The sequence below is a fragment of the Tamandua tetradactyla genome, chromosome 14 (genome assembly GCF_023851605.1).
Source record: "Tamandua tetradactyla isolate mTamTet1 chromosome 14, mTamTet1.pri, whole genome shotgun sequence".
NCBI lineage: Eukaryota > Metazoa > Chordata > Mammalia > Pilosa > Myrmecophagidae > Tamandua > Tamandua tetradactyla.
Window position 1 is genome coordinate 16,698,757 of NC_135340.1, and position 26,018 is coordinate 16,724,774.

A 26,018-nucleotide genomic window follows, 5' to 3' on the forward strand; every position below is an offset into this window, starting at 1 on the left:
AAGTGAATATCCAAACCAGAGAAGGTGAATTGTTTTTTAATATTTCACTATTATCTAAATGATAGAAAACCTCAATAGTCAGGTTTTTATCTCTCTATAGTTTTAGGAATAATTTCTACTTAAAATAATTGATCTAGGTTTAAAACCAGGATTTTATATTTAAAAAGTCATGAACCAAGGTTATGTGCGCTAAACTCTATTATTTGCCATTTGTTGAACACAATTCCCCATTAACTTGTAGTGGGACTAGAAATTGATATTTTATGGTTCCTTAAAACCATAAGATGCTAAAAGTATGTAGTTTATTAGTACCAAGAATATTTTTTTAAATGCTATTTATTTTTAAATGCATAACCCATTCATGCACATTTGAAATTAGCTTTAACAGGACATTTCATCCCATAACTTTCCTGGATAATTGAGTTTACCATAATTCCGGTTAACTTAACATGCAGCATTTTACTGCCTTTATCCCATTTGACTATGATGTTATTAATCCCTTCTAATTGTACCACTGCTTTGAAAGTTAGTCAATCTGCATTCCATACTTTTTCTGTTTAACTTCTGTTACCACACATTTGAATCATATAAAAAATTATCTCATCCTCAGTGTTGTCCATGGAAAAAAAGCATCTGTCTTCAACTCATCACAGATTCATTTCTAGATCTTGCAAATTAACGTGTTTCTTTTCTTGCCAGCCTCCTCTTCACCCTTCCTCCTACCTTAATGGTTCATGCCTTTTAAGTTCTCCTTTGGATTTTCATCTCATGACCTAATGCTTTAGGGTTTTTTTTTTGCTTCCATGAGGCAATGTTTGCACACAGCTGTTCTGTAATGTATAGCATATATTGGCTTCAGAATGGAAATTTCACTTCTGTAAAGTGATTTGGGATATACTTTTATGCAATATACTATGCCAAATTGAATTGTGGATTATAACATGCAGCCAAAGCTACCTTTGCCCCTCCAGGAAGCAGTTCAGAGTTTTAATAATTATGATGCCCCATTGTAATGGCTTCCAGAGTTATTACGTAAACCTTTCAAGTGGAGATATGTCTTCCCTATTTCTGCACATCTTTCCTGATATGATAATTACTTTATAAATGACAAGTCAAGTTTAGGTGAGCCAGGACCTTATCCACAAGTTAGCATTACAATTAATGAAATATATACCTATATATTTAAAGCTTGGGCCATTTCATTGCCTTTCCAAGTTTGCTAATCTCACAGGAATATAAAATGACCAAACTATAAACTACAGATCCTATTAGGAAAGTGGTTTTTGAAATTTAGCTGCAATTAATGAGCCCTGCCATTGGATGGCTAGCAGTGTGGGAAGGACTTAATTAATTAGAATTAAGGTTAATTGCTTAAAGGAGAAACAGCCAGTATTCTTTAAATATTCCAACCCCAGTCTTATCATTTTCCAAGTGACAAAGAAAGAGTTGTAACAAAGAGATTTAAAACATGAACCACTTCTCTGTGGTCCTCTACCCAGTGGTACATACGTGACCAGAGCTCTACCAATCAGATTTCGCCAACGTCCTGGCCACAGTGATTGGCCCAAAGATTTACGTGTGACTGAAGTGAGGCAAATGAAAGCCCTTCCAGGAATTTTTCTGCTGGAGTAAGCAGAAAAGGGTCCTGCTTCTCTCTTGCATCTAAATAACGACAAAAGGGAAGTTTGGGGCTTTCAGAGGCAGTATACCTCTCCGTGTGAGGAAAGATCTGCAGTAGGAGTTCATGAAGACAAGCAGAGACTAGCAGACTTGGGGGAAGGGGAGAGAAAGTCTTGAAGCCAAGCATCCCTGCCATTTCTGTCATTTGTTATGAGCCAACAAATTCCCCTTTTGTGTTTAAGCTGGTTTGTGTTGAATTTTGTCTCAAACAACCAAAGAGCCCTGACAAATTATTTTTGTTGGATTTGTCTACCTTCATGAATAAGAAAGCATTGTTTCTCTCACACGAATTCCTCCAGCTTTCACTGGCAAGGTAAAACAGAAAACATGGAGTATGTAATCACCTTGGAAACTGTCATTTAAAAACACAAATAGTACTTTTAGAAGTATCTTTCAAAGTGTGTGAAACAAATACTGAATAAATTAAACTCGGGAATGGAAGAAACAGTATTGTTTCATATTTTAGACAGCATTTTAGACTCCTTGCTCTTCTTAATAACCATGTTATGGCCAGCTTGAGCCTGTGCCTGACATCTTCCACGTGAAGTTTAAATCCTTGTTCTTAGGCTTAGTTTTCAGTTACTAGCATTCCAAAATCCAGTCCAAAGTATAGCTTGAGTGAACCCAATGCAACCTCACAATTCTGCTCTATGCTCTCTTCATAATGTTACTATTATAATATATATATGTATTTTTTTCATAATCACTTCCCCCATGATGAAAGTTGAACTGAGTTCCGAAAAGGTGCCACTTTTCACTCTACTTTCCGCAAGAATAATTCCTCATCAAGATTAGATATGTAAATTCACATTCAAAAAAAGATTGAAACCCTATTTTATATTCAGATTTGGCTGTTTGTTTCTAATTTGTCTTCATTTATTAGGCAATATAATGTGTTTTTGGATTTTGTTTCCACAATTTTGTGTTCTGGTAAGAAAACTCTGAATACGTAATGCACTAGGAACTCTGTGATGGTGCTATTTGATTTGGCAATTGCATGAGTTGGGGTAAAACTTAGCTACAATATCAAAAAAGCCCAACAATGCTGGCTTAAAGAACAAAGAAGTGTATTTCTCTTTCCTGTAATGGTCGTGATGTGAATGGTCCAGGTCAGCACAGAACCGCGTGTCCTCATGTTCACTTGGACGCAGAGGTTCCTTCTCATGGTTGCTTCTCCATGCTCTAGGGCACTGTCTTGCCATTTGCAAGGTGTACCTTGAGTCACTGCCACATTGAGATTCCAGTTAGTGTGAAGCAGAAATTGCATGTGAAAAGGACATACTCATGATCTTAGGTTCTCTACCTCTCATTCCATTCATAAGAATTTAATCACATGACTGCATGCAGAAGATGCTGGGAGATCTCTCCTTTCTGTGATGTCATGGGCCATGGAAGAAAGGGGGACTGGATTTTTGTGGCACCACAATATGGTCTCCCAGGATTATAGTTTTAGTTTCTGTAATTGTTTCATATGAAGAAGTTGATCCTTGTAGCATGAAAGTAGCACATAAAGAAACAGCAATACTCCTTTCTAATTTTTAAAAAATTTTTCTTAATAAAACCAATCAACATACAATATGAACATTCTTTTTTTATCACATAGTTGTATATTCATCATCATGATCATTTCTTAGAACATTTGCATCAATTCAGAAAAAGAAATAAAAAGAAAGCAGAAAAAAAGATTCATACGTACCATACCCCTTACCCCTTCCATTCATTGATCACTAGCATTTCAATCTAGTAAATTTATTTTGGCATTTGTTCCCCCTATTATTTATTTATTTTTCATCCATATGTTTTACTCATCTGTCCATTAGGTAAATAAAAGAAGCATCAGACACAAGGTTTTCACAATCACATAGTCACATTGCAAAAGCTATGTCATTATACGATCATCTTCAATTGTATAATGGAACAAGCTCTATATTTTCAGGCAGTTCCCTCCAGCCTCACTGTTGCACCTTAACTAAAAAGGTGATATCTATTTAATGCATAAGAATAACCTCCAGGATAACCTCTTGACTCTGTTTGGAATCTCTCAGCCATTGACATTTTATTTTGTCTCATTTTGCTCTTACCCCTTTTGGTTGAGAAGGTTTTCTCAATCCCTTGGTACTGAGTCCCAGCTCATTCTAGCATTTCTGTCCCACGTTGCCAGGAAGGTCCACACCCCTGGGCATCGTGTCCCACATACAGAGAGGGGAAGGACAGTGAGTTTGCTTATTGTGTTGACTGAGAGAGAGAGAGGCCACATCTGAGCAACAAAAGAGGTTCTCCTGGGGGTGACTCTTAGGCCTAATTTTAAGTAGGCTTAGCCTATCCTTTGTGGGGTTAAGTTCCTATGAACAAACCCCAAGATTGCAGGCTAAACAAGCTGTGGTATATGCATATTATGGAATATTATACAGCTGTAAGCCAGAATAAAGTTATGTATTCCAGTTTTAATCGCTTCACTTTTCCAGACCCTGGGGTCTGAACTGCTTGAGGGAGGGATTCCACCTGGATTGGGCCCCACCGCTCTCCTGGGGAAGGCACAAGCGTCAGACAAGCTCTCAAACAAGCCTGTTTCTGCCTATGCCTGGGGCATTGGAGCCCAAAAAGCCCTGCAGCTATATCCAAAGAACAGTCAAGCCATAGAAACACAGCCACCAGACCAAAAAAGAAAAATCCTTTTCAGAGTAGGACCCGCATTCCTTGGGTTTGCCAAGCAAGAGCTTAAGTTGGTATGTTGCTCTGTGTATCTCCAGGTCCTATGTGCCCCCTCCTTTCCTGCAGGGCCCAGACCTTTTCAGATCCAAAAAATCGTCTGTTTTTTTTTCTTTTTTCTTTTTCTGTCAGTCCTGCCCTCTCTGTGCTGGGGCAAAAACCAGGGACCTCCGCTTTTACTGGAGGTTCAGCTGAGCTGGGGGCCTGTTTTTAGTAGTCAGAATTTGTGAATTAATTCCACGATTGACATTTGGTTGGGCTCAGCCCCTGCTTCTGGTAAAATCTCTTTTCTTTCCCCTCTGTGAAGCAGCCTGTGGGAGAGGGGCGCCAGCTGCTGCAGCTTGGGGAGCTCACAGTTCTGGGGGGTGCTCGCAGCCGGTCCAGCTGGTCCAGATTGGGGTACACTGTGTGTCTGGTCACATCTGTGGCCCCAGGAGCTATTCTGTACTGTTCCTGGTTATTTAGTAGTTATTCTGGAGGACAAACTAAATCCCACACCTCACAAAGCTGCCATCTTGGCCAAGACCTCCTTTCTAATTTTGACTCTATTGAAATTATAACCTGGAAACTAAATGTAGTAGTCATTGAGTGAATAAAGAAGTCACAACTTCTTATGAAGTAATCAGCAGAATATCCATAAAGCCTGGAAAATAGATAATATTAGCTTACCTGTTTTACTGATTGATGATAGAATCTCCCTGTAGAATCCCAGGGAGAATATCATAATTTTAGTCTTCATCTGTTCAGATATTCTTTTAGTGAGAACACATTTTAAGTTGCTTGACAAAACATTAGGCCTGTCTTCCTTAGAAAAGATGATTAAGACCTTTGAAATATGTGCCAATTCCTCTTACCTTGCCTCCAATTATAGGTATGAAATCATCTATTTACTTTTGGGGACTTAATAGTGTAGATTTCAGGTCTTTTTCAGAGATGCTATAACCTAAAGTCTTTTTATTTTGGTTCTTAGGAAAATCACTTATCTTTGCAGTCCTGTATTTATTTTATGATTGTTTTCTTCAGTGTTTCAAATTTTCGGCATTTCTATAAGATGTAGGATGGCTATTAAGTATGTTAACTTCCTAGGCAGTACACATTCTGTTGATTACAGAATCTTAGTTGTCAAATCATAAACTCAAAAGAACCTTGAGGCTCAAAAGGAGACAAAGAGAATAGCTCCTAAATCCAGTTCATGGAATGGTGAATCTTTTATCGATTAATGTAGCTGTTTTTCACATAGTTGGTATTACCCAGTTATAGGATCAAAATTTTGATCATTCAATATTTTAATTGTATATATATATATATGTGTGTGGTTATATATATGATATACCATACATTATGCTAGATGCTGGAGAAGCACAGAAAAATAACTAAATGTTAGTATACCAATAATTAATAAAAATGGGGCTTAGTACCTATCTAAATGTTAACTTTACATCTTCCCTTTCCAGCTCTCTCCCTCTAGTATTTTGACTCCAACAGGGTCAATAAACCACTGGTTTTCTCACTTTTTTAATTTAATCTTGTCATGTCCTCAGTTTTCTCCTTCCAAGTTTAAATTTCGTGGTCAATCATTATAATCACCCCCTGCCATACATCCTCTCCTTTGACCTCTCTCATTTCTTATATTCATTTGGCAAAAAAAACCCTTCACTCTAATTGAATCCCACTCTACCTACCCGGTGATTGCACCTATACAGCTGAATGTCACTGGAGAAAAGGACACAATTTAAATTGATGACCACTAACTCAAATGGAGCCTTAATGCTACAAAGTAATCCTACTACATTTTCCTGATCTATCTCTTCCATCACTCCCACAGATGATTTCATATATTCTGTGCTCTCTCCATCTTCTCCTTCCTTATTCTCAGTCTCAATTTTGATACCTATTCCACTGAAAAAATTGATGCAAAGAAGTGAACTTTTGTCATCTAGAACTCTGCTAGAGCTAAGCACACAGTAGGCACTCAAAAAAAATATTTGTTCAGTGAAAACTCTTCTGAACATACACTTGTCCAGCACCTAGAAAACTGAGATGAGGCACATTGAATGTAGTATGGTAGCAAAAAAAAAAAAAAAAAAAAAAAATCCCACAGTGCTTGTTGGAATGGAAGCCATGGAAGCAAATATTATTTCTAGTAAGCTAGTAATTTAAGGATATTAACTGAAATCAAACATTGATTATTATTTAGATAATGCTTCCTATCAGTAGTAATATATTCAGTGCTATTGCAACTGAATATTTGTGTTATGAGATTTATCTGCCTTTTTGTTTATGTTATGTGTTACACTGTAGTATCCAAATATTGTTCTTCAGCTGGTACTTATTTTAAATGAAGGGTAATCAGTTTCACTTTTGTGAGTTTTTCATGTTGAAATAAAGATTAGCTTAATCCACACTTTCTAGAAACCCTTTGTGATTAAACGGTGTCAGTACCTAAGTAACTGAAAGAGTTCTTGTAATTGAGTCACTTTCTCCTTTCTTTCCCCCATAAGCCAGACTTTGATAAAGATAAAGTTTGATAAAGTTTATGGAACTTATCAGAAATACTTGATTCAGCAAGTTGGAATTCATGGGAGAATGCACAGAGAGGGTAGGGAATAACATTGCAAAACTGAGAATTTGTGTAGCTATGGTTCCAGGTCGTTCTCTCGGTGAATACGAAATTAAGGGCTAATATCGAAAGACAAGCATTATAGCTGTGATTAAGTAAATTGCAAGAAATGTTGACTATATGTTAATGAAGGACAATGGTGGAAAATGTTTTTAACAGTCATTTTTTTACTCTATCAAGATAAACGATATGATCATAAGAAGTGATGCCAGTGAGAGTTGGAGAACCATTATAATTTCATCCTGCTTTTTCTTTGATGTTAACTGTGGTTTATAGAAAAGAAAGAATTAGCTACTTTTTGACCTCCTAAACCTGAATTTTTCACTGAGCAGGGTTCTTTGTATTTGTCCGAGGCCGCCTTCTTTTCTGATACTGGACTTCTATGGAATGAATAAGGGTAGAACTGGCTTTTCAGGGACATTTCCTACCCCCTTTTGTTAGTTGCTCACACCCTAGGAAGAGGGCAGTAGAAGGAAGCTATTTTCCTAAGAATTAGAAAACCGTTGCCCTCTGTGTGTAAGCTAATAGAAGCCTCTGCACAACCGAGGGGCACATCATAGTTCTGGTGGGTGGAGTTGGCGGGTCGGTTGGTTGGTTTACTTGAATATCATTTCTAAGGGATTTTCAAATTCAGATGTAACATCATAATTTTTATTATTAAATGGTGGTGATCGGAGAATATAAGTTAAAGATTAACCTATGGCACCTTTGGAGATTTGTGACAAGCAAAGTCACAAATTTAAAACAAAATTTAAAATTTGGAAATTTAAAAACAAAACAAACCTTCCCTATCCTATACTAGAATTTTGAATCTGATTGAACCCAGTAGGTTAGCAACATGATTTGTGGTTAGATATGGGCAGTGGGGAGGAAATAAAAAACCAACCCTGATTTGTAGCATTTGCCAAGCTCCTTAGTATAATACTCTCTGGGTGATGTCAGGGTACCAATGTGATGTCATTGAATGCAAAGTTGGAAAGAGAAGAACACAATGTGGACAGTGTTTCAGTTTGCTGAGGCTGCTGGAATGCAGTATACCAGCATTGGCTGGTACGGGTTGGCTTTTACAATGGGGATTTATAAACTTAAAATTTACAGTTCTAAAGCCATGAAAGTATCCCAGTTAAGGCATCAACGGGATGATACCTGGACTCTGAGGACAGGCTGCTGGCATCCAGGACACCTCTCTCACAAGGGAAGGCACATGGCAGTGTCTACTGGTCCTTTTCTCCTGGGTTCTCACTGCTTTCAGTTTCTGGTTCCAGTGGTCTCTTTGGGCTCCTGTGGGCCCTCTCTTAGCACTTCCAGGACTTTCTTCCCAAGCTCTTTTAGTGTTTCTTTCTCTTTTTACCCTCATAAAGAACTCCAGTAAAGGATTAAGACCCACCTTGAATTGGGTGGGTCACATCTCAGTTGAAACAACCTAATTAAAAGGTCCCACCCACAATAGGTTTGTCCCCACAGGAATGGATTAAAATGGTCTTTTCTGGGTACAAACAGCTTCAAACAAGTACAGACTGTAAGAGCCAGTTTATACATCACTGGAGGGTGGGGAGGGAATGGAGGAATGAGAGGACTAAGTTTTCTTCCTGATATTTGTGACAAATTTAGGGTTCCTTCTTTCTAATAAATTCAGTAAAAGAAGAAAGGAAGACCAGTGTTGTAGAAGTTATGAGAAAGAGACCCACTGAGGCACAGCAAAAGCTTTATACTATCTTCTTGGTTGACAGGAAAGCAGAAAGCACAGTCCCCAGCATTAGACAAGTCTCCTGTGGTGTTAAAATAGAGGTTCTTGTGCCCTGCAGGTGCTCTCTCCCCCACACCATGGAGTCCTGACCCCTTCTTCAACGTGATTGTTGGGTTGCCTTTCTGGATTTTGATGAACTTCCAAAGTTGAAATACCTGTTGATCAGCTTGAACATTTTTTTCATTTTAGACGAACATACCCTAATACAAATGTTTCCTGCTATGGGTATATGTGTGTGTGTGTGTATACTATTTCCTGATATGGGTATATATGTGTGTGTATGTGTATATATATACACAAACACACACAGATTTGTAATGTATTCTGTATAACAGGTCGTGCCTCAATTTCTTTCTTTTACTCACATTCCCTTTTCTTTAAGATGTTTTATACTCTTCTAAAAATATTTTCCCATCTGCCAACTTAATCCAATGCTTGTTTTTTCCCTGGTATTTCTCCTTATGTTACTGATTGTTGTAAGACTTTCATATAGCAGTTAGCTTTCCATAAAGGATCAACACATCTGAAATTTGTTCCACTTACCCAATTGCACATGAAGCTTCTTTGGAGTCTAAAACAGAGTTAAATAACAAAAAGAAAAAAGAAAGTAATAACTTTAAAGACATTAAAGTGGGTGAAATTGAATACAAATAAATTAAAATTATTTTTACAAGTGATGGTTCCATTAGTTTAATAATTTTCAATCTTTCTGTTTTTCCATTGAAAGTGTAACCTAAAATAAACTAACTTATTTCTGAACTCCACCTCAACTTTTCTTACTCCCTTGGATATGCTCTATCTACCATGATATCTAGACCATAATGTGTGTATATGTTTACATCTCTGAAACATATTCCCCTAAATCCTTAAGTCAACTAAATAGTAAACTCTAGGAGAGTAGGGAATATGCACTGAGGAAATTACTGTATTCCCCATAGACATAAACTGACTGCCCCTGCTTGGTATTAGTTTCCTTTTTTAAAAAATACATGCTAATAGTAAATTTATTTGAAAGTATTTGCTTCAAGTTTGTCAAAGAAGTCTGTGACTTTCCCAAAAGCATGACTTTTAATATCTTTCAAACCTGCCAAATCATATTGCCTATTTGGTCAATTCAGTGGGCATAGTATTAATTTACTATGCCACGAAGTCAGTGCACCTTAACTGTTATTAGGAGAAAGCATAATATATTTGATTTCCCTTTATGAGTCTCACATTGCTTTTAATTTAATAGGGCTGCTACATTTTCTAGGCAGACTATGGATAGGATGTTGTAATGATTTGCTTGACTAGTAGAGTAGATGAAAACTATCAGTTCTGCCTTTAGCTATTCTATTTTTGAGTTCACAATTTGCAATTTGAAATCATTTATTCCTTTGTGTTTCTTTTTAGAAAGTAAAAAGACTCTTCTACATTTTAGAGAGCTAAACATAGCACATAAAATCAGTTGAGAAAACAGTTAGAACTTAGAGTGGGGTAAACTTGAAACAACAAAAGAGAAGTCCTATGTTTAATTCGGAAATACCAAGGACGGAGCTGTATTATAAGACAAGATAGTAGAAAAACTTAGGTTTTTCCTTGCTGCTAACACCTTGGTAGTCCATGAATGCCTAGTTTGTCTGCTCTGCTAATCCTTTGCAGTTCATGAAGATGTTCACAAAATATTACCTACCAAAATTATCTTTGGAATAATCCATTCTACTTACACAATAGATACTGACTCAGAAGCTATTTCCTATTTTGAGCTCTATCATGGTTCCTTGAATGATCCTTGATCAGTTCTCCTTCTGTACACTAAATTCTTAAAACTTCATCCTCTGCATAGCCACTGAAAAGGAATAATTTTCTCATCGTTGTAGCAGGCATTTTGTTTTGTTAAATATAATTCAGTTTCTTTATTCAACAACTATTCATTAAGCAACTACTTATTGTCAGGCATGTTCTGAGTACTTAGTGCCGAGTGGGGGCTTATAGTCTGGGGGTGGAGGAAACAAGAAACGATAAGTATAATAAATAAACAAATAATATAGTATGCTGGAAGTTAATAAATCTAATGGAAAAGGGAAAAGGCAGGGCGAGCATGAGAGGTTGAGACCTCTAGGGTAAGGAGGAGCAGGTCATGTGTTGGAGAAGTCAGGGTTACTCAGACGCCGTGTGAACGGAGTTAGTTAAATGGGATCTGGGGAGGCGCAGTCCAGGCAGAGGGAGCAGCTAGAACAGAGGCCGTAATGCTAAAGTTCTCTTGGCAAGTTTGGGAAACAGCTAAGAGGTCAATGTGTCCAGAGTAGAGTAAGTGAGGGGGAGAATAGTAAGATATGAGATGAGAAAAGTAACACAAGTTTTCCTTGGAGAGAAGTGGGGAGCCATTGCTGACCCGGAGAATGGCAAGAATGACTTAATGCCTCCTGGGTGAGAGCACATGTAAGGGGTTAAAGGGATAGAGGGAGACCTGATGAGGGGCTGCTGCCATTGGCAGTTGAGAAATAACGATCATGACTTGGACCAGAGTGGGGACAGTAGAAGAGAGAGATGGTAGAATTCTGGGTGTATTTTGTAGGAGCGCCAATGGGGTTTCCAGACAGATTGGAAGAGGGTTTTGAGAGTAAGAGAAGAGTCCAGATTGCAGCAAGTTGAGTTTTCGTTTTGTTTTGTTTTGCTTTTTTTAAGTAGGAGTGGAGGTGAGAAGGGTCAGGAGTGCAGTTTTGAACATTTGAATTTCAAAGTGACAATTCAGCATCCAAGAGGTCAGGCAAATAGGCAATCAGATATTTAAGACTAGAGTTCGAAAGAGAAGTCTGGGTTGAAAATATAAACTGGAGAGTTGTCAGCATAGAAATGGCAATTAAAGCCATGTGTTCAGATGAGATCACAGGGGAATGAGTGTTAGGTAGAGAACATCTTGCATGAACTTCCGGTGTTTGACATGAATTAAATAGTGGGCACATAAAGATAAAGACTCCCTCTCTCAAGGTGCTCATGGTGTATTTGGCCACAGAAATTGAGGGCTGCCTTCCTATAGACTGCAGTATCTGGAGATGCACGCGGCAGTGGCCACAGCAGGGAAGCGGGCATGGCAGTGCAGAGAGAATCACATTTTTGTGTTTCTATATTTTTCTAATCATGACATGGTTTGCTAAATACTATTCTTGATTTTTACAATGGAGTTGAAATGTAATGTAATATGATGTGAAATAATGCAAGTGTTCTAGTTTGTTGCCTGATGGAATGCAATATACCAGAAACGAAATAGCTTTCAAAAAGGGGAATTTAATAAGTTGCTAGTTTACAGTTCTAAGGCTGAGACAATGTCCCAATTAAAACAAGTCTATAGAAATGCCCAATCTAAGCCATCCAGGGAAAGATACCTTGGTTCAAGAAGGCTAATGACATTCAACATTTCTCTCCCAGTTGGAAGGGCACATGGTGAACATGGGGATGTGCTCTGGCTTTCTCGTGGCTCTACCAAAAGGGACTCTCTCCAAAATATTTCCTCTTTTAAAGGATTCCAGTAAGCAACTCCACCTTCATGGAAATCATCTAATCAAAAGTTACCACCCACAATTGGGTGGGTCACCTCTCCATGAGAACAATCAAAATGCTCCCACCCAGCAATATTGAATGAGGATTAAAGGACATGGCTTTTCTAGGGTCCACCACAGATTCAAGCTGGCATGGTAAGGTAATTGCTGTATATAATGGAATTATAGAGAAAGAAATGGTGAATCGACAGTGCTGAGAAGACAGGTGAAAACAATAAATAAGAAGGGCAGAAGAGAGGAGCCAAGATAGTGGCTTAGCGAGGTGTGGGATTTAGTTTGTCCTCCAGAGCTGCTAATAAATAGCCAGAAACAGTACAGAACAACTGCTGGGTCCACGGCAGTGACCAGACATACCCCAGTCTGGATCAGCTGGACTAGCTACGAGACCCCCCAGAACCGTTGAGTCCCCAAAGCCACAGCGGCTGGTGCCCCTCCCCCAGAGACTACTTCCCAGAGGGGAAAGGAAAGAGACTTTACCAGCAGCAGGGGCTGAGCACAACCAAGCTCCAATTGTGGAATTAATTAACAAATTTTGACTTCTAAAAATAGGCCCCCAGCTCAGCTGAACCTTGAATAAAAGTGGAGGTTGTTGGTTTTTGCCCTGGTGCAGAGGTGGCAGGGCTGACAGAAAAAGAAAAAAGAAAAAAAAAACAACAGGTTTTTTTGGATCTGAAAAGGTCTGGGCCCTGAAGGAAAGGAGAGGGCACATAGGACCTGGAGATACACAGAACAACATACCAACTTAAGCTCTTGATTGGCAAACCTGAGGAACAGGGTCCTACTCTGAAAAGGATTTTTCTTTTTCTCTTTTGTGGCTGTGTTTCTATGGATTGATTACTCTTTGGATATAACTGCAAGGCTTTTCGGACTCCACTGCCCCAGGCATAGGCAGAAACAGGCTTGTTTGAGAGCTTGTCTGGAGCCTATGCCTTCCCCAAGAGAGTGGTGGGGCCCTGCTCAGGTGCATTCCCTCCCTGAAGGAATTTAGACCCCAGGTCTGGAAAAAGGGAAGCAATTAAAGCCAGCCTACAACCTCTCCTCTGTCTCTATCACGCCTCTAGCAGGGAGAGGCTGCTGAAGTTAAAGGTACCACATCACCTTATGCTGTGGGACCTGCAGGCAGAAAAGCACCACATACTGGGCAGGGTAGGAAAAATGCAGAGTCCAGAGACTTCATAGGAAAACCTTTTAATCTGCTGGGTCTCACCCTCAGGGAAATCTGACACAGTTGACTCTTTCCTCCTGAGAGGAGACCAATTTTGTCTGGGAAAATCTGACTGGGGTCTATAATGCCCAAGTAGACCCTCCTAAGGGGTGGGGGAAAGGCACCATACAGGCAGGGCAAGAAACAAAAAAACAAGAACTGAAAAATTCTGATCTATTAAACAAAACCTGAGCTAGAGGACTAGAATAAGCTGAACTGAATGTCAAAGAACAGATAGACAACAAAGTCATCCAGCAAGAAAATCCTAGGGAGAAAAAAAATAAAAACAATCTCCAGAATAAACTAATTAAGGTAATTAAATGCCTAGATGCCAGCAAAAAATAACAACTCACACTAGGAAAATTGAAGAAATGGCCCAGTCATAGGAACACATCAACAATTCAAAAGAAATACAGGAGTTGAAACAATTAATTCAGAATGTTTGCGCAGACATGGAAAACCTCATCAAAAATCATATCAGTGAATTGAGGGAGGATATAAAGAAGTCAATGAATGAACAAAAAAGAAGAAATTGAAAGCCTGAAAAAACAAATCACAGAACTTATGGGAATGAAAGGCACAGTGGAAGAGATGAAAAAAAACAATGGAAACCTATAATGTCAGATTTCAAGAGGGAGAAGCTAGGATTAGTGAACTGGAGGACAGGACATCTGAAATCCGACAAGCAAAAGAAAATTTAGGGAAAAGATTGGAAAAATATGAGCAGGGACTCAGGGAATTGAATGACAACATGAAGCACACAAATATACTTCTTGTGGTTGTCCCAGAAGAAGAAGAGAAGAGAAAAGGAGGAGGAAAACTAATGGAGGAAATTATCACTGAAAATTCCCCAACTCTTATGAAAGACTTAAAATTACAGATCCAAGAAGTGTAGCATACTCCAAACAGAATTGATTCAAATAGCCGTACTCCAAGGCACTTAGTAATCAGAATATCAGATGTCAAAGAGAAAGAGAGAATCTTGAAAGCAGCAAGAGAAAAGCAATCCATCACATACAAGGGAAGCCCAATAAGACTATGCATAGATTTCTCAACAGAAACCATGGAGGTGAGAAGATAGTGGGATGATATATTTTGGATACTAAACAAGAAAAACTGCCAACCAAGAATTTTATATCCAGCAAAACTGTCCTTCAAAAATGAGGAGGAAATTAAAGCATTTGCAGGCAAAAATTCACCAAAAGAATTTGTGACCAAGAGACCAGCTCTGCAAGAAATACTAAAGGGGGCACTAGAGAAATAAGGAAAGACAGGAGAGAGAGGTGTGGAGAAGAGTATAGAAATGAAGACTATCAGTCAAGGTAAAAAAAAAAAAAGAAAAATGAGATATGACATATAAAATCCAAAAGGCAAAATGGTAGAAGAAAGTACTGCCCATACAGTAATAACACTAAATGTTAATGGATTAACTCCCCAATCAAAAGACATAGACTGGCAGAATGGATTAAAAAACAGGACCCATCTATATGCTGTCTACAGGAAATGCTTCTTGGATCCAAGGATAAACATAGGTTGAAAGTGAAAGGTTGGGAAAAGATATTCCATGCCAATAACAATCAGAAAAAAAGCAGGACTAGCTATACTAATATCCAACAAATTAGACTTCACATGTAAAATAGTTAAAAGAGACAAAGAAGAACACTATGTGTTAATAAAAGGAACAATTGAACGAGAAGACATAACAATCATAAATATTTATGCACCAGGCCAGAATGCTCCAAAATACATGAGGCAAACACTGAAAAGAGAAATAGACACATCTACCATAATAGTTGGTGTGCTGGTTTGAAAGGAAGTATGCCGCCTAGAAAAGCCATGTTTTAATCAAACTCCCATTTCATAAAGGTAGAATAATCCCTATTCAATACTGTATGTTTGCAACTGTAATCAGATCATCTCCTTGGATGATGTGATTTAGTCAAGAGTGGTTGTTAAGCTGGATTAGGTGACGACATGTCTCCAACTATTTGGGTGGGTCTCGACTGGTTTATTGGAGTCCTATAAAATGGAAACATTTTGGAGGATGGGAGTTTCAGAGAGAGCAGAGAATGCTGCAGCACCACAGAGCAGAAAGTCTACCAGCCAGCGACCTTTGGAGATGAAGAAGGAAAACACCTCCCGGGGAGCTTCATGAAACTGGAAGCCAGGAGAGAAAGCTAGCAGATGACGTCATGTTCTCCATGTGCCCTTCCAACTGAGAGAGAATCCCTGACTGTGTTCGCCATGTGCCTTCTCACTTGTGAGAGAAACCCTGAACTTCACTGGCCATTTTGAACCAAGGTATCTTTCCCTGGATGGATGTCTTAGATTGGACATTTCTATAGGCTTGTTTTAATTTGGACAATTTCTCGGCCTTAGAACTGTAAACTAGCAACTCATTAAATTCCCCCTTTTAAAAGCCATTCTGTTTTGGTATATTGCATTCCGGCAGCTAGCAAACTAGAACAGTTGGAGACTTCAATTCCCCACTTTCCTCAATGGACAGAACATCTAGACAGACGATCAATAAAGAAACAGGTGAATTTAGAAGAACTCACTCTCAAATATAAATCTTAGAAATGATCATTGTATAACCTAGTATAAAAGCATTACGTATGGTTAAAATAAAAATTAAGATCTTGACTGAAGCATCACTCAATTTTGTCCTATAATAAACTATTTTCAAGGCTATTTTGAGGCACTCAGTTTATTTTCTGTATTCCTTCATCCTATTGCTAACGAGATTACTGAATCCCATTGCAACACTTTTCCTGGATGAAGGCAGAGGAAAAGAGTGAAGGAATGTCCAGGAATGACCCCAGCATTCTAGGTTTCTATACTTTAGGATTCCATTAGGAGTTAGTGGGGGTGGGGTATGACCCATAGTAAATCAGGTCATCAATCTAGAAGCACACTTTTCATTGGCTCCTTTCTGTGGGCCAGGTTTTAAAGGGATGGGTAAAATAGGGGTCTTCCACTTTATGTTCTAACCATTTTAAACCTCCAGAATGAAAAAAGCACTACGTCATCATTTCTGGGAAGTGATGCCTTTAATATTGTTTTTCTACTCCAGCTCTAAAGAGAAAGGATACCAGAGATCTCTGGCAAAGTGGGTGTGAGTTGTAGGAACTGCTTCCTGGCAAATATATATGCGTGTATATTTTTTCTGTAAGGTAAAGAGCAATACTACAAAATTTATATAAATACTGTTCTTTATCTCACACAAATCAGCCTTGTGCTTTAGGACAGGCAATCCCAAATATAAAGAAAACCCAGACTGCAGATGAAGTAAACTTAACTAAAAATTTAAGCATATTTTCTGTCATTAGCATTAGGAGAGCCATAACATGGTTCTTTGAAGAAGGTTGATGATTTGAAATAAAAGCTATGCAAGATTAGAATTGATGCATGTTTTGGTTTCCTAGGCTGCTTAAAGCAAATATCATGAAATGGTTCAACTTCGATATTGGGAATTTATTAGCTTTCAGCTTTGAAGCTGAGAAAATGTCCAAATCAAGACATTATCAAGGCGATGCTTTCTTCCTGAAGACCGGCTACTGGTGACCCTTGGCTCCTCTGCTATATGGTCGGGCACCTGGCAGGGTCTGCTGGTCTCCCTTCTCTTCCAGGTTTCATTGATTTCAGCTTCTTGCTTCCATGGCTTTCTTCCTCTCTCTGTATTCATTCTTTTTAGGAAAGGACTCCAGTAAAAGGATTATGACCCATCCTGAATGAGACAGATCACACTTTAATTGAATACCCTCATCAAAAGGTCCTACTTACAGTGGGCTTACACCCCCAGGAATGCATTAGATGTAAGAACAGGTTTTTCTGTAGTTCATACGAATTCAAATCACCAAATGCAGAACATAAACAGGAGCATTTAACACTGTAGATCGCAACTCTAAATCTCTGGATCTGAAACATGGTTTTGCGCATGTTACTATTATCTGCTCAGTGTCTACCCTGTACACGTGAGGCCTTTCTCAATGCGTAGCCCCTGTGCCCACCTTTGAAATCCTCTGTCTTTCAGACACCATTAACTCCGCATCAGGTTATGTTCCCCAAGACGAGCACAACACCCGCGTGCACACAGCTCTCAATAGCCATTTGTCACATTTACATAGGAGCTGAACATCTGGATATGTGACCAGCAATATTGCAATTCTGTATTCAAATACTTCGTGTAGTTTATTTCATAAGATTTTTTTGAATATTTAACTGTCCTTATCTGCTTCTTTGTATGATGCTCAAGCTAATGAAATAAATGTGGAATAAACAGCTGTCCATTTGGTTCTTTTTTCTTTTTAAAGGAGAATTAGCTGACACAACAGCGTGTGCAGAAACCCTAATCAGATTCCATTTATTTATTCAACAAATATTCATTGAGCTTCCTGAGTTCCAGTCATTGTGCAAAGTGATGGTGAATCAGAGAGGAATAGGGCAGATGGAGTCACTGCCCTTGTGGAGCTTTCGGACAATAAAATAGACAGTTGCGGTGCGTGTAGTTAAAGAAGTTCAGGGTACTATGAGAGCATATGGAAGGACTCCTATATCGGTTAGAATTAGGTCCAGCTGCAGGTGACAGGACCCCCAAACAGTAGTGTAAAGGAGGTAGAAATGCATTTGTCTCTAACCCAAATGTCGGGAGGTAGACAGAACAGCATTCCACAATGCCAGGAATGCTGACGATGTCAGGGACTCCTTTTGCCTCGTTGCCATGCCGTGTTTGGCTTCCATGCCCCCAATCACCTCATTGTCCAAGATGGCAGCTCCCGCCTCACGTCAACATCCCACCATCAGGACAGCGGAGAGGAGCAGAATCCCTGCCTTTAGAGGACTTCCCAGAAGTTGCTTAAACCACTTCACTTGCATCTCATTGGCCAGAAGCTAGTCACCTGGTAATGGCTAACAGCAAAGGAGGCTGGCAGGTGCAGCATTTCTCTGGGCAGCCAGGAAGAAGGGATGAATGCTAGGGAACTTCCAATAGTTTCTGCCTCAGGCTTTCTGGGAAAATCATTTTCTACACTTAGATCTGAAGTTTAGTAGGATTTTCAGATGATGTGCGTGGGTGGCTATCTTTGCAGGAGGACAGAATTCCAGAGAAAAGGAATCAAATATGGAAAGCAACTGTTCTTTCTCTATATGATTACAATCACTGCATGCTAGTGGCTGTGGTTTTCACAAGAAAAGAAGTGTGGCCCAGGTTATATGAGGGAAGACTGGGATGAGGTCAGTGTTCACTGCAGTTTAATGGTTGAGCAGCCAGGAGACCTTAGAAAAGCTGGAGGCATATCCCATGCCTTTCTGTACCTGTGGTAGGGCCACATGGCCAGTTTCATTTGAATTTTGCAGAAGTAGCCGTGCTTACTGAGTGGCATGAGTTTATAGGAATAATGAAAACATTTATAATATAATAAATTCACAATATCTATCCTATTTGGGGCTTCCTTAATTTTTACACGATCCAGCCACTAGTCTTTTGTCTAATTTAAACAAATGCCATGGTGATTCTTGTTTGATCATTAATGCCAACAAATCAGCAGTTACCTCAAATGAAAATAACGAATGGAACATTTCAAGCTTCATTATGTACAGAAGGTTACTTGAGAAAAACATTATATGTTTCAAAATGTTTTCCTAGTTATTTTCATACCGTAGTTTCAGTACGTTTTGATTCTGCTTTTTATCCACAATATGAATGGAAGATTCGAATAGTCCAACCCATTTATAATTAAGCAGACCTTGAAGATGTTTTATCTTTAAGTGTCTCTTGTTCTAGTTTTAAGATGAAACACCAAATTTAAATTTTTAATCAGACAGATAAAGAGGTTATAAGACAGCACTTATTTAGATTCTCATGCATTTTTTCACATTCCTTCTCTAATGCCATGACTTTATAACTTTTTTCTCCAATGAAAGTGGTTCTGTTGTTTATGTTAGCAATACAATTTTTGTTTTTATTAATGGGTACAGGAGATTAAACCATTTTATCATGTGTTCGTCTGTGGCTGGTGAGTTTAATACATGCCAGGTTTGTGGCAGCAAAACTTTCTAGGTCTTATTTGTCTTGAGATCAAAGTGTCTTGAATTGGCAATCAATATTGATTGTTAAACGGGCCCTGACATTTCAATCATCTTCTTTCTTATGTTAGATGTTCGATTTTACAGGAAAAGACAAATTATTAAAATATGTGTTCATTAACTCATTATTTAGTTTGTGACTTCATTCTAAGTAATAGAACTGCCAAGAAAGACACTGTACAATTCAGTGTCTTGATTTCACTTGTAGGCCTATAGTAACATGATTCATCCAATTCTCTTTTTGTGCTTATCTTCATAAATAATAGAGTATCACAGGCCTTAGCTGTTCAGTGAAGGACAGCAAGCATCCATTCCCAATCTGAGTGAATGCAGATTTAGCTCTGAGCTCTGACCTACACTGAAAACCTCCATATCATTGTCAGTGTGTCTGTTCTCTCTGCTTAGAAAGTATTTTGTTGCTAACTTGAATCCTACAAAATTGCTTGTTTTGATTAAAAACAACGCTTAATGAAGAACAGACAGAGACACTGCAAACTCATTACATTGACAATTCACATCACCTTTCCCTGTTGGCTAGGTCACAGTCTGGCGAGGAAACTCAGATGGGCATTGACACTTTCAGACTTCTAAAGGTGCATGTGTTCCTCAGATATTTGTCCTGGGAAATCAGGACATCCGTGTTGTGATGAGAAGCGGTGCCTTTACTGGTAACCAAAGAGGAGAGAGGGTGGGGCATTGGTGCTCATATGTTTACATCTGAATAAATGTGAATCGGGAGCAAGAGGATTGAATGGGGAGGTGAGTAGATCATTGGGAGATGCATTACCAGAGATCAATATAACTCCTCTGCTTATAATTCCTCAAAATGTCTTCAATGAACATGGAGTACATTAGTAATAAGAAACAACGATAAATAAGCTAGTTTGAAACATTCCTTTAGTGGGTCCTCATAGTCTGTGGGATAAAGCACAGGTGTCTGAACATGAACTTTCCCTTGCCAGCCTCTCTTGCAGCCTCCTCTCTTGCCATGCCTGCCCTCAGTCCTGGGCTGTCCCAATGCTGAAGTGCTTCATTGCTCTTTCCTTCTCTCTTCAGTGCAATTTCTTTCCTCCAATGCTTTGTGATCCTGCTGTCCTCAGTCTGCCTGGATTCTCTTTCTATGCCTCTTCTACCTGGCTAGCACCTCACCCCACATCTGGCTGAGTCGGGGCTTCTCTCTGACATGCTCCCACGAACTCTGAGCATCACACCTCTTCCCATGTATTATGTTCATTCTTATATGTCTGTTGCCTTCACTGGATTCTTTCTTCAGTGCAGACATCTACAAGCGGCCAGTGCAAATTTGTTCAATGAATAAATGAATGTTTCAGTGTACACACGAGGTTAGAAAATAATTTAAGTATGCAGACAACTATAATAATCTGATCTAGTGTCTGTTTACTACCAGAAATACTAATTAGCATGCAGAAAACTAGAATAATTCTGCAAATAGGCAAATGGGTGTATAAAAATATGAAATAATTCTCCACAGTCTGCTATTAGCAGTTTTAATATGTTTGGGGGCTTGTTGATTCTTTTGATTAACTTTTTTGAGAGACTTACCAGCTAGTGATATTTTTTGTGTTTACTATTTTGATTTTTTCTAATGCCAAGTTAGTGGGAGAAATTTTTTGTATTTGCTTTAGTTAATTCTGAGTGTCTCATTACTTTATGCTCATGAGGGGCCCAGAAGGGCACCTAATAGATGCCTGCTGTAGCACTGGTTTTGGTGAGAATGTTATTTTAAAAGACTGAGTTTCCAGGATTAAATTTTGTATATAGGATTAGGGCTTTTTCCTTTCCTAGTGAATATGAGTAAAAAAAGAAATTCTAAGTATCAGATGCAAGAACAAAAAATTTTGAATCACAGAATATTAGCTCTCTATGATCTGATATCTAAAGATATTACAGGCATTAAATAATTTTCTCTTTACGGATAAGAGAACTTATGCCCCCTGGGGAAATTATCACCCCCTTGAAGCACCAGGACTAAACTCTAGTTGCCTGATTCTTACTTCTAGGTGAATGTGAATTTTCAAACAAGGAGAATGTGAATTTTCAAACAAGGAGAAGCGTATTGAGACCTTGCAGGTTGCAAGGAAGAGCCCCCCCCCCACACACACACCCCAGGCAGTCCTGAGGAATGGGGCTTGTCAATCAAGCAAAAACAGTAGCCCTAGGAGACTTTGCCACTGTGCCCAATGTCCTGCCCCCTGGGCCCCCTGGACCCTTTTCCTCCCTCCTCTAAGCAGTCACACTGACTGAGTTAGTTAGTGACTTGGTTTCCCAATGCTAAGTGGCATTCCTGCTGGGAAGCCTTTGGCACATGCATCACCATTGATCCCTGTTAGTTTCAGCCTGTTAGACTGGTTATTTTTTGTCAATGCACATGACTTTGCAAACTACTGGCGGCTTATATTTGGGAGACCTTCTAAAGATGCTGCAGAATCCAAATGGACCTTCAAATGGATACAGGTCCTGTAAGCTTTCTGGACTTGACCAGTACATGGAGTAAGAGACATTTTTGACTAAAAATGTGGGAAGCGGAAGGTGAACTAATCAGAGCTCAGCGCAGATAGAGATTGAAAGTTGAAAGAGAGGTAAATGCTCCAACAATCAGAAACTGTGTACAGATACTACTGTGTGGCCTCGTACTTAATAAGCATCCAATACATGTTCTCTATTTAGCTATGAATGTATCAATATGCATTGGATCTTTATAACTACCTTGCAAGATGAAGCATTGTTGCTTTAGTTCATGGATACTGAAGCTAAGGCTCATGATTTGCCATGTTTATAAATTGGTGGTAGTGGGGGGGAGTGGCTCGACCACCTTCGTTCCCTTCTTCTTTTCTTTTCCTCCTTCCTTCTACACGTATCTATTTATTGAGCTGGACTAGGATTCCTACTCAGGCTGCTGGAATTTAGGGCATCTGACTCCTTTCTTCTTCCCTTATAGCCCCTCTCCCTGCTTGTGCCAGACACTTGTGAGAAAGCACTCACACACAAATCTTACTCCCATTAAAATAAAATAATATCATGCTTTTGTCTTTTGCCATTTGCCTCCTGCTATTAGCTGTCATGTCCAAAGTCCCAAGTTCTTTCTTTGAATCTTCATACTTGAGAAATCAATAGGGTCAAGGAAATAAGAACTGGTGTTTACATAAGTGTTTATGGGACATTTCTTTATCATCTTTCAGGTCTTGTAGAAATTTGCCTGATGCACCCCCTCGATGTGGTGAAAACCAGGTAAGGTCCTGCATGAACAAGTTTTATTGACTTTGGCTGATATCCAAATTAAGATCTGTCAGAACACTAAATGCTAGAACTTGTCCCAGGCCGGTAGCTTCTCCCTATAATGGCATTTATATTTACTTCTTAAAGAAAACACTATTTGACAGGTAAAATGTGAACAGTAAAAAGAATTTCTTGATAGAGGTCACTCAAAGGTATTTAATATTTTAATGCCTTCAGATGACAACCATAAGGTATGATTTGTGGCTGTACTGGTAAATGAGCTAAATTTATCAAAATGATGTAAGAACTAAACTTCACCCAGTGAGTTATGACAGCAGACTTTCATTTGGCATTGCATGTAACAAATTGCTATTTAATAGTATTTAATGTCAGATTCCAAAAATTAAAGTAAGCTTCTTAATGGTGCTTAAAAAATTATTCCTACGACTGTTTCCCAATGCAAAACACAGTATTTCCAGGAAAATGCATTTGCTCCTAAAGGGAGGTACAGATCAAGACAATTTACCAAATCCGTTTACCAAGAGCAAAAGAATCTTGTGGGTTTTCATGTGATCTAGAGCATTTTTTGAAAGTTAGACCTGTGGCCTAAATCCTGAACTCCCTATTTTTCAAATTAGAATGTAGTGAAAGTTTCCATTTATTTGCATTGTATAAAACCCAACAGCACCCTGCCTAAGCTGGAGCTTAATAGCAAACAGGGCTGTGAAGCAGTGGTGGTCGAGCAAACCCTACCTACCACGATTAGGAAATTTTGTATGAGTCAGTCTGGTCGTCAGGTGGCCACATTGCTTACTCTACCTAAAGAGGCAACAGAGTCCAAGGCTGCCAACACGGAAGGTGACTGTGACCTGCAGATAATATTATGTTTCTAGTAAAGGTAGAACAGATGGGAATTTGGTCCCAAGTCACTAGACCCAAACAGAAATAGAAGAAAACTACAAACTATGCTCAAATGCAGATGTGTGCACCCCTGGACCACCTTTGTACTGTGTTCAGAGACAGAAAGCGAAACCTACTGGCATTTCCTTCTTAGAGTCCTTGTTTACCTTCTTGAAAATGCTAAAATATTGTTGCTAGTCTTACCAAAGAATAAATTGTCTTTTTCATTTAAGGGTAGTTTCCTAGATTTAAAAAAGGGTTTAGATGAGCATAGAGGAGAAAGAAGAATGATTTGAAGACATAATATGAAAATTACATTCATTCACTCATGAATTCAACCTTCATTCATCCATTTAACAAACATTTATTGAGTATCTGTTGGGTGACAGCCTAGGCTACCTCTGTCATACAGCTCACAATCTGGCAAACTAATAGGGATTTCATCAGAATGGATTTCAAAAGATTGTATCATTTCACTGTACTGGAATAGAATAGAATATTTCTTGAAATGAATGTGCTAAATTGCTGGGTCTTTATATCTTTTTTGTTATATAGACATTTTTTGGAAAATGGTATTCATTGATAAGACTCACATTTCTGTGAATGCAGATCCCTAAAGGACTGCTGAACCTAGCAGACCTTAACCTGGTCAGTCTAAACTCAGCATTGCCCAAATTCCATACACGTGGTTGGTTTGCACAAGTTAAGGGGACATGGTAACCATATCATAGTTGTGGTTTATATGTCATTTTATGAAAATCACAGATCAATGAATACTTGGATTACCTCTAATTACTATCTAACAATAAATAACAAGTCTCTGCTTATCCTAAAATGTCCACAAACTGTGCAAAAATGTAAGTGTATATGATTTTGGAAGATGCCTACATGCCATGATGCTATGACTAACCCCCAGAGACATGCCAGCCCCAGAGCTGCCCCCATGTTTGATGATGCTGTAGGTTTGCTTCTCTAGAAGCAGAGCCTGAGGCATTGACTGTGTCTGAGGGATTCACTGGATGTGATGGGGAGAGAATGGAGCACACTAGGGAAGGGGAAAGAGCAGAGCAAGGATGAGGTCAGGTCTACCTTTGGTCAGATGCATGGTGTGGGGCAGGGCCCTGGAGCATAAACCACACCGCAGTGTAGCCCACTGTTGAGGCAGCAGGTCTGGACTTTTGTTCTACCCTATCAGTTGGCCATCAGATGTGGGGTGCCCATCAGGAGGCCATAACCTCCTTCCTCTGCAGGTGTTTTGACAGGGGGAGCTTTTAAAAAAATCGCTCCTCACAGGATGGGTTATTTATTCTGTTTGCACCGATTTATGTCCCATTCCAAAATGAAACAAAACAAAAATGATTCTGGGTGAAATGGAGTGAACACCTTAGTAATTCTCTCTTCTGGAAGCACACTAACGCATGGAATAGAAAATGGATGGATGTAAGTCAAACTACCTCAGACTGGGACTCTGATAAGTAAAGGGGAGATGATTTAGGGGATCTGAGTGAGGCCTGTGTGGTTTATAATGAAAGGCTCCTGGGTACCTGAACCTCAGACTCTTAGGCCATGGATAACATAAATGGATTCATAGTAAATCGTACTAAGTACTTTTATGTGGAAAAGCTTGGTATTTAATGCTGGGTCAACAAAGGAAAAGGGAATGCAAAGACAAATGGAGTTTATAGAGTAGTCAAGGAAACACGAGAGAGTATACAAAGTGAGGGAGTTGGGGAAATGTTTAATACGGAGTCAGCCAGTTTCAGGTTTCCAAGCCGGCAGACTTGTGCTTCGTGGGCACTGCATTTCAGTCCTTCCTCAAGTGTGTTTGCAAGCGGAGAGTCCTCTGGGCCCGAGGGCAGGAGCGCATTGGCTCAGTCTGTGTGTTCCCGTTGACCGCCTTCCACATGTCACTTTGTGACTGTGCCGGCGTCAGTGGCCGCCCCCACGGCTAGCGCAGGGCCTGGCCTCCAGGAGATGCCCAGCACATGCTGTTGAATAACGGTAATTTGGTAACAATCAGGAATAATAGTTCTGTGACTTCTAAGGCCAAACTGGAGCAGCTAGAAAAATGAATACTAGGCATTTGTCTTGTCCTCATAGAAAGTTATAAGATTTTTGTCAAAGAGGTGGGAGTTGAGAATCTATTGAAACAAAGAAGTAGAAACTACTTACAGGGTGGTGGGCAAATACATTTCCAGTCTGTGGCCCACTTTCGGAGAATGGTTTGGGGAAAATGAAGTGAGAGTGATTTGAGTAGATGCACCAACATAAGAGAGAGGTAGGCTGAATTGACAGGAG

The 26,018-nt window shown here is 39.2% G+C and overlaps 1 protein-coding gene across 1 annotated transcript in view; it reads left to right on the top strand.

The window, feature by feature from the left end:
• Positions 1-26,018, top strand: part of SLC25A21 (solute carrier family 25 member 21) — a 462,293-nt gene that overhangs the window by 253,354 nt on the left and 182,921 nt on the right. Inside the window, exon 2 of the mRNA XM_077126923.1 lies at positions 22,784-22,832. Coding sequence (XP_076983038.1) covers positions 22,784-22,832 — 49 coding nt within the window. The remainder of the gene's footprint in view (positions 1-22,783; positions 22,833-26,018) is intronic.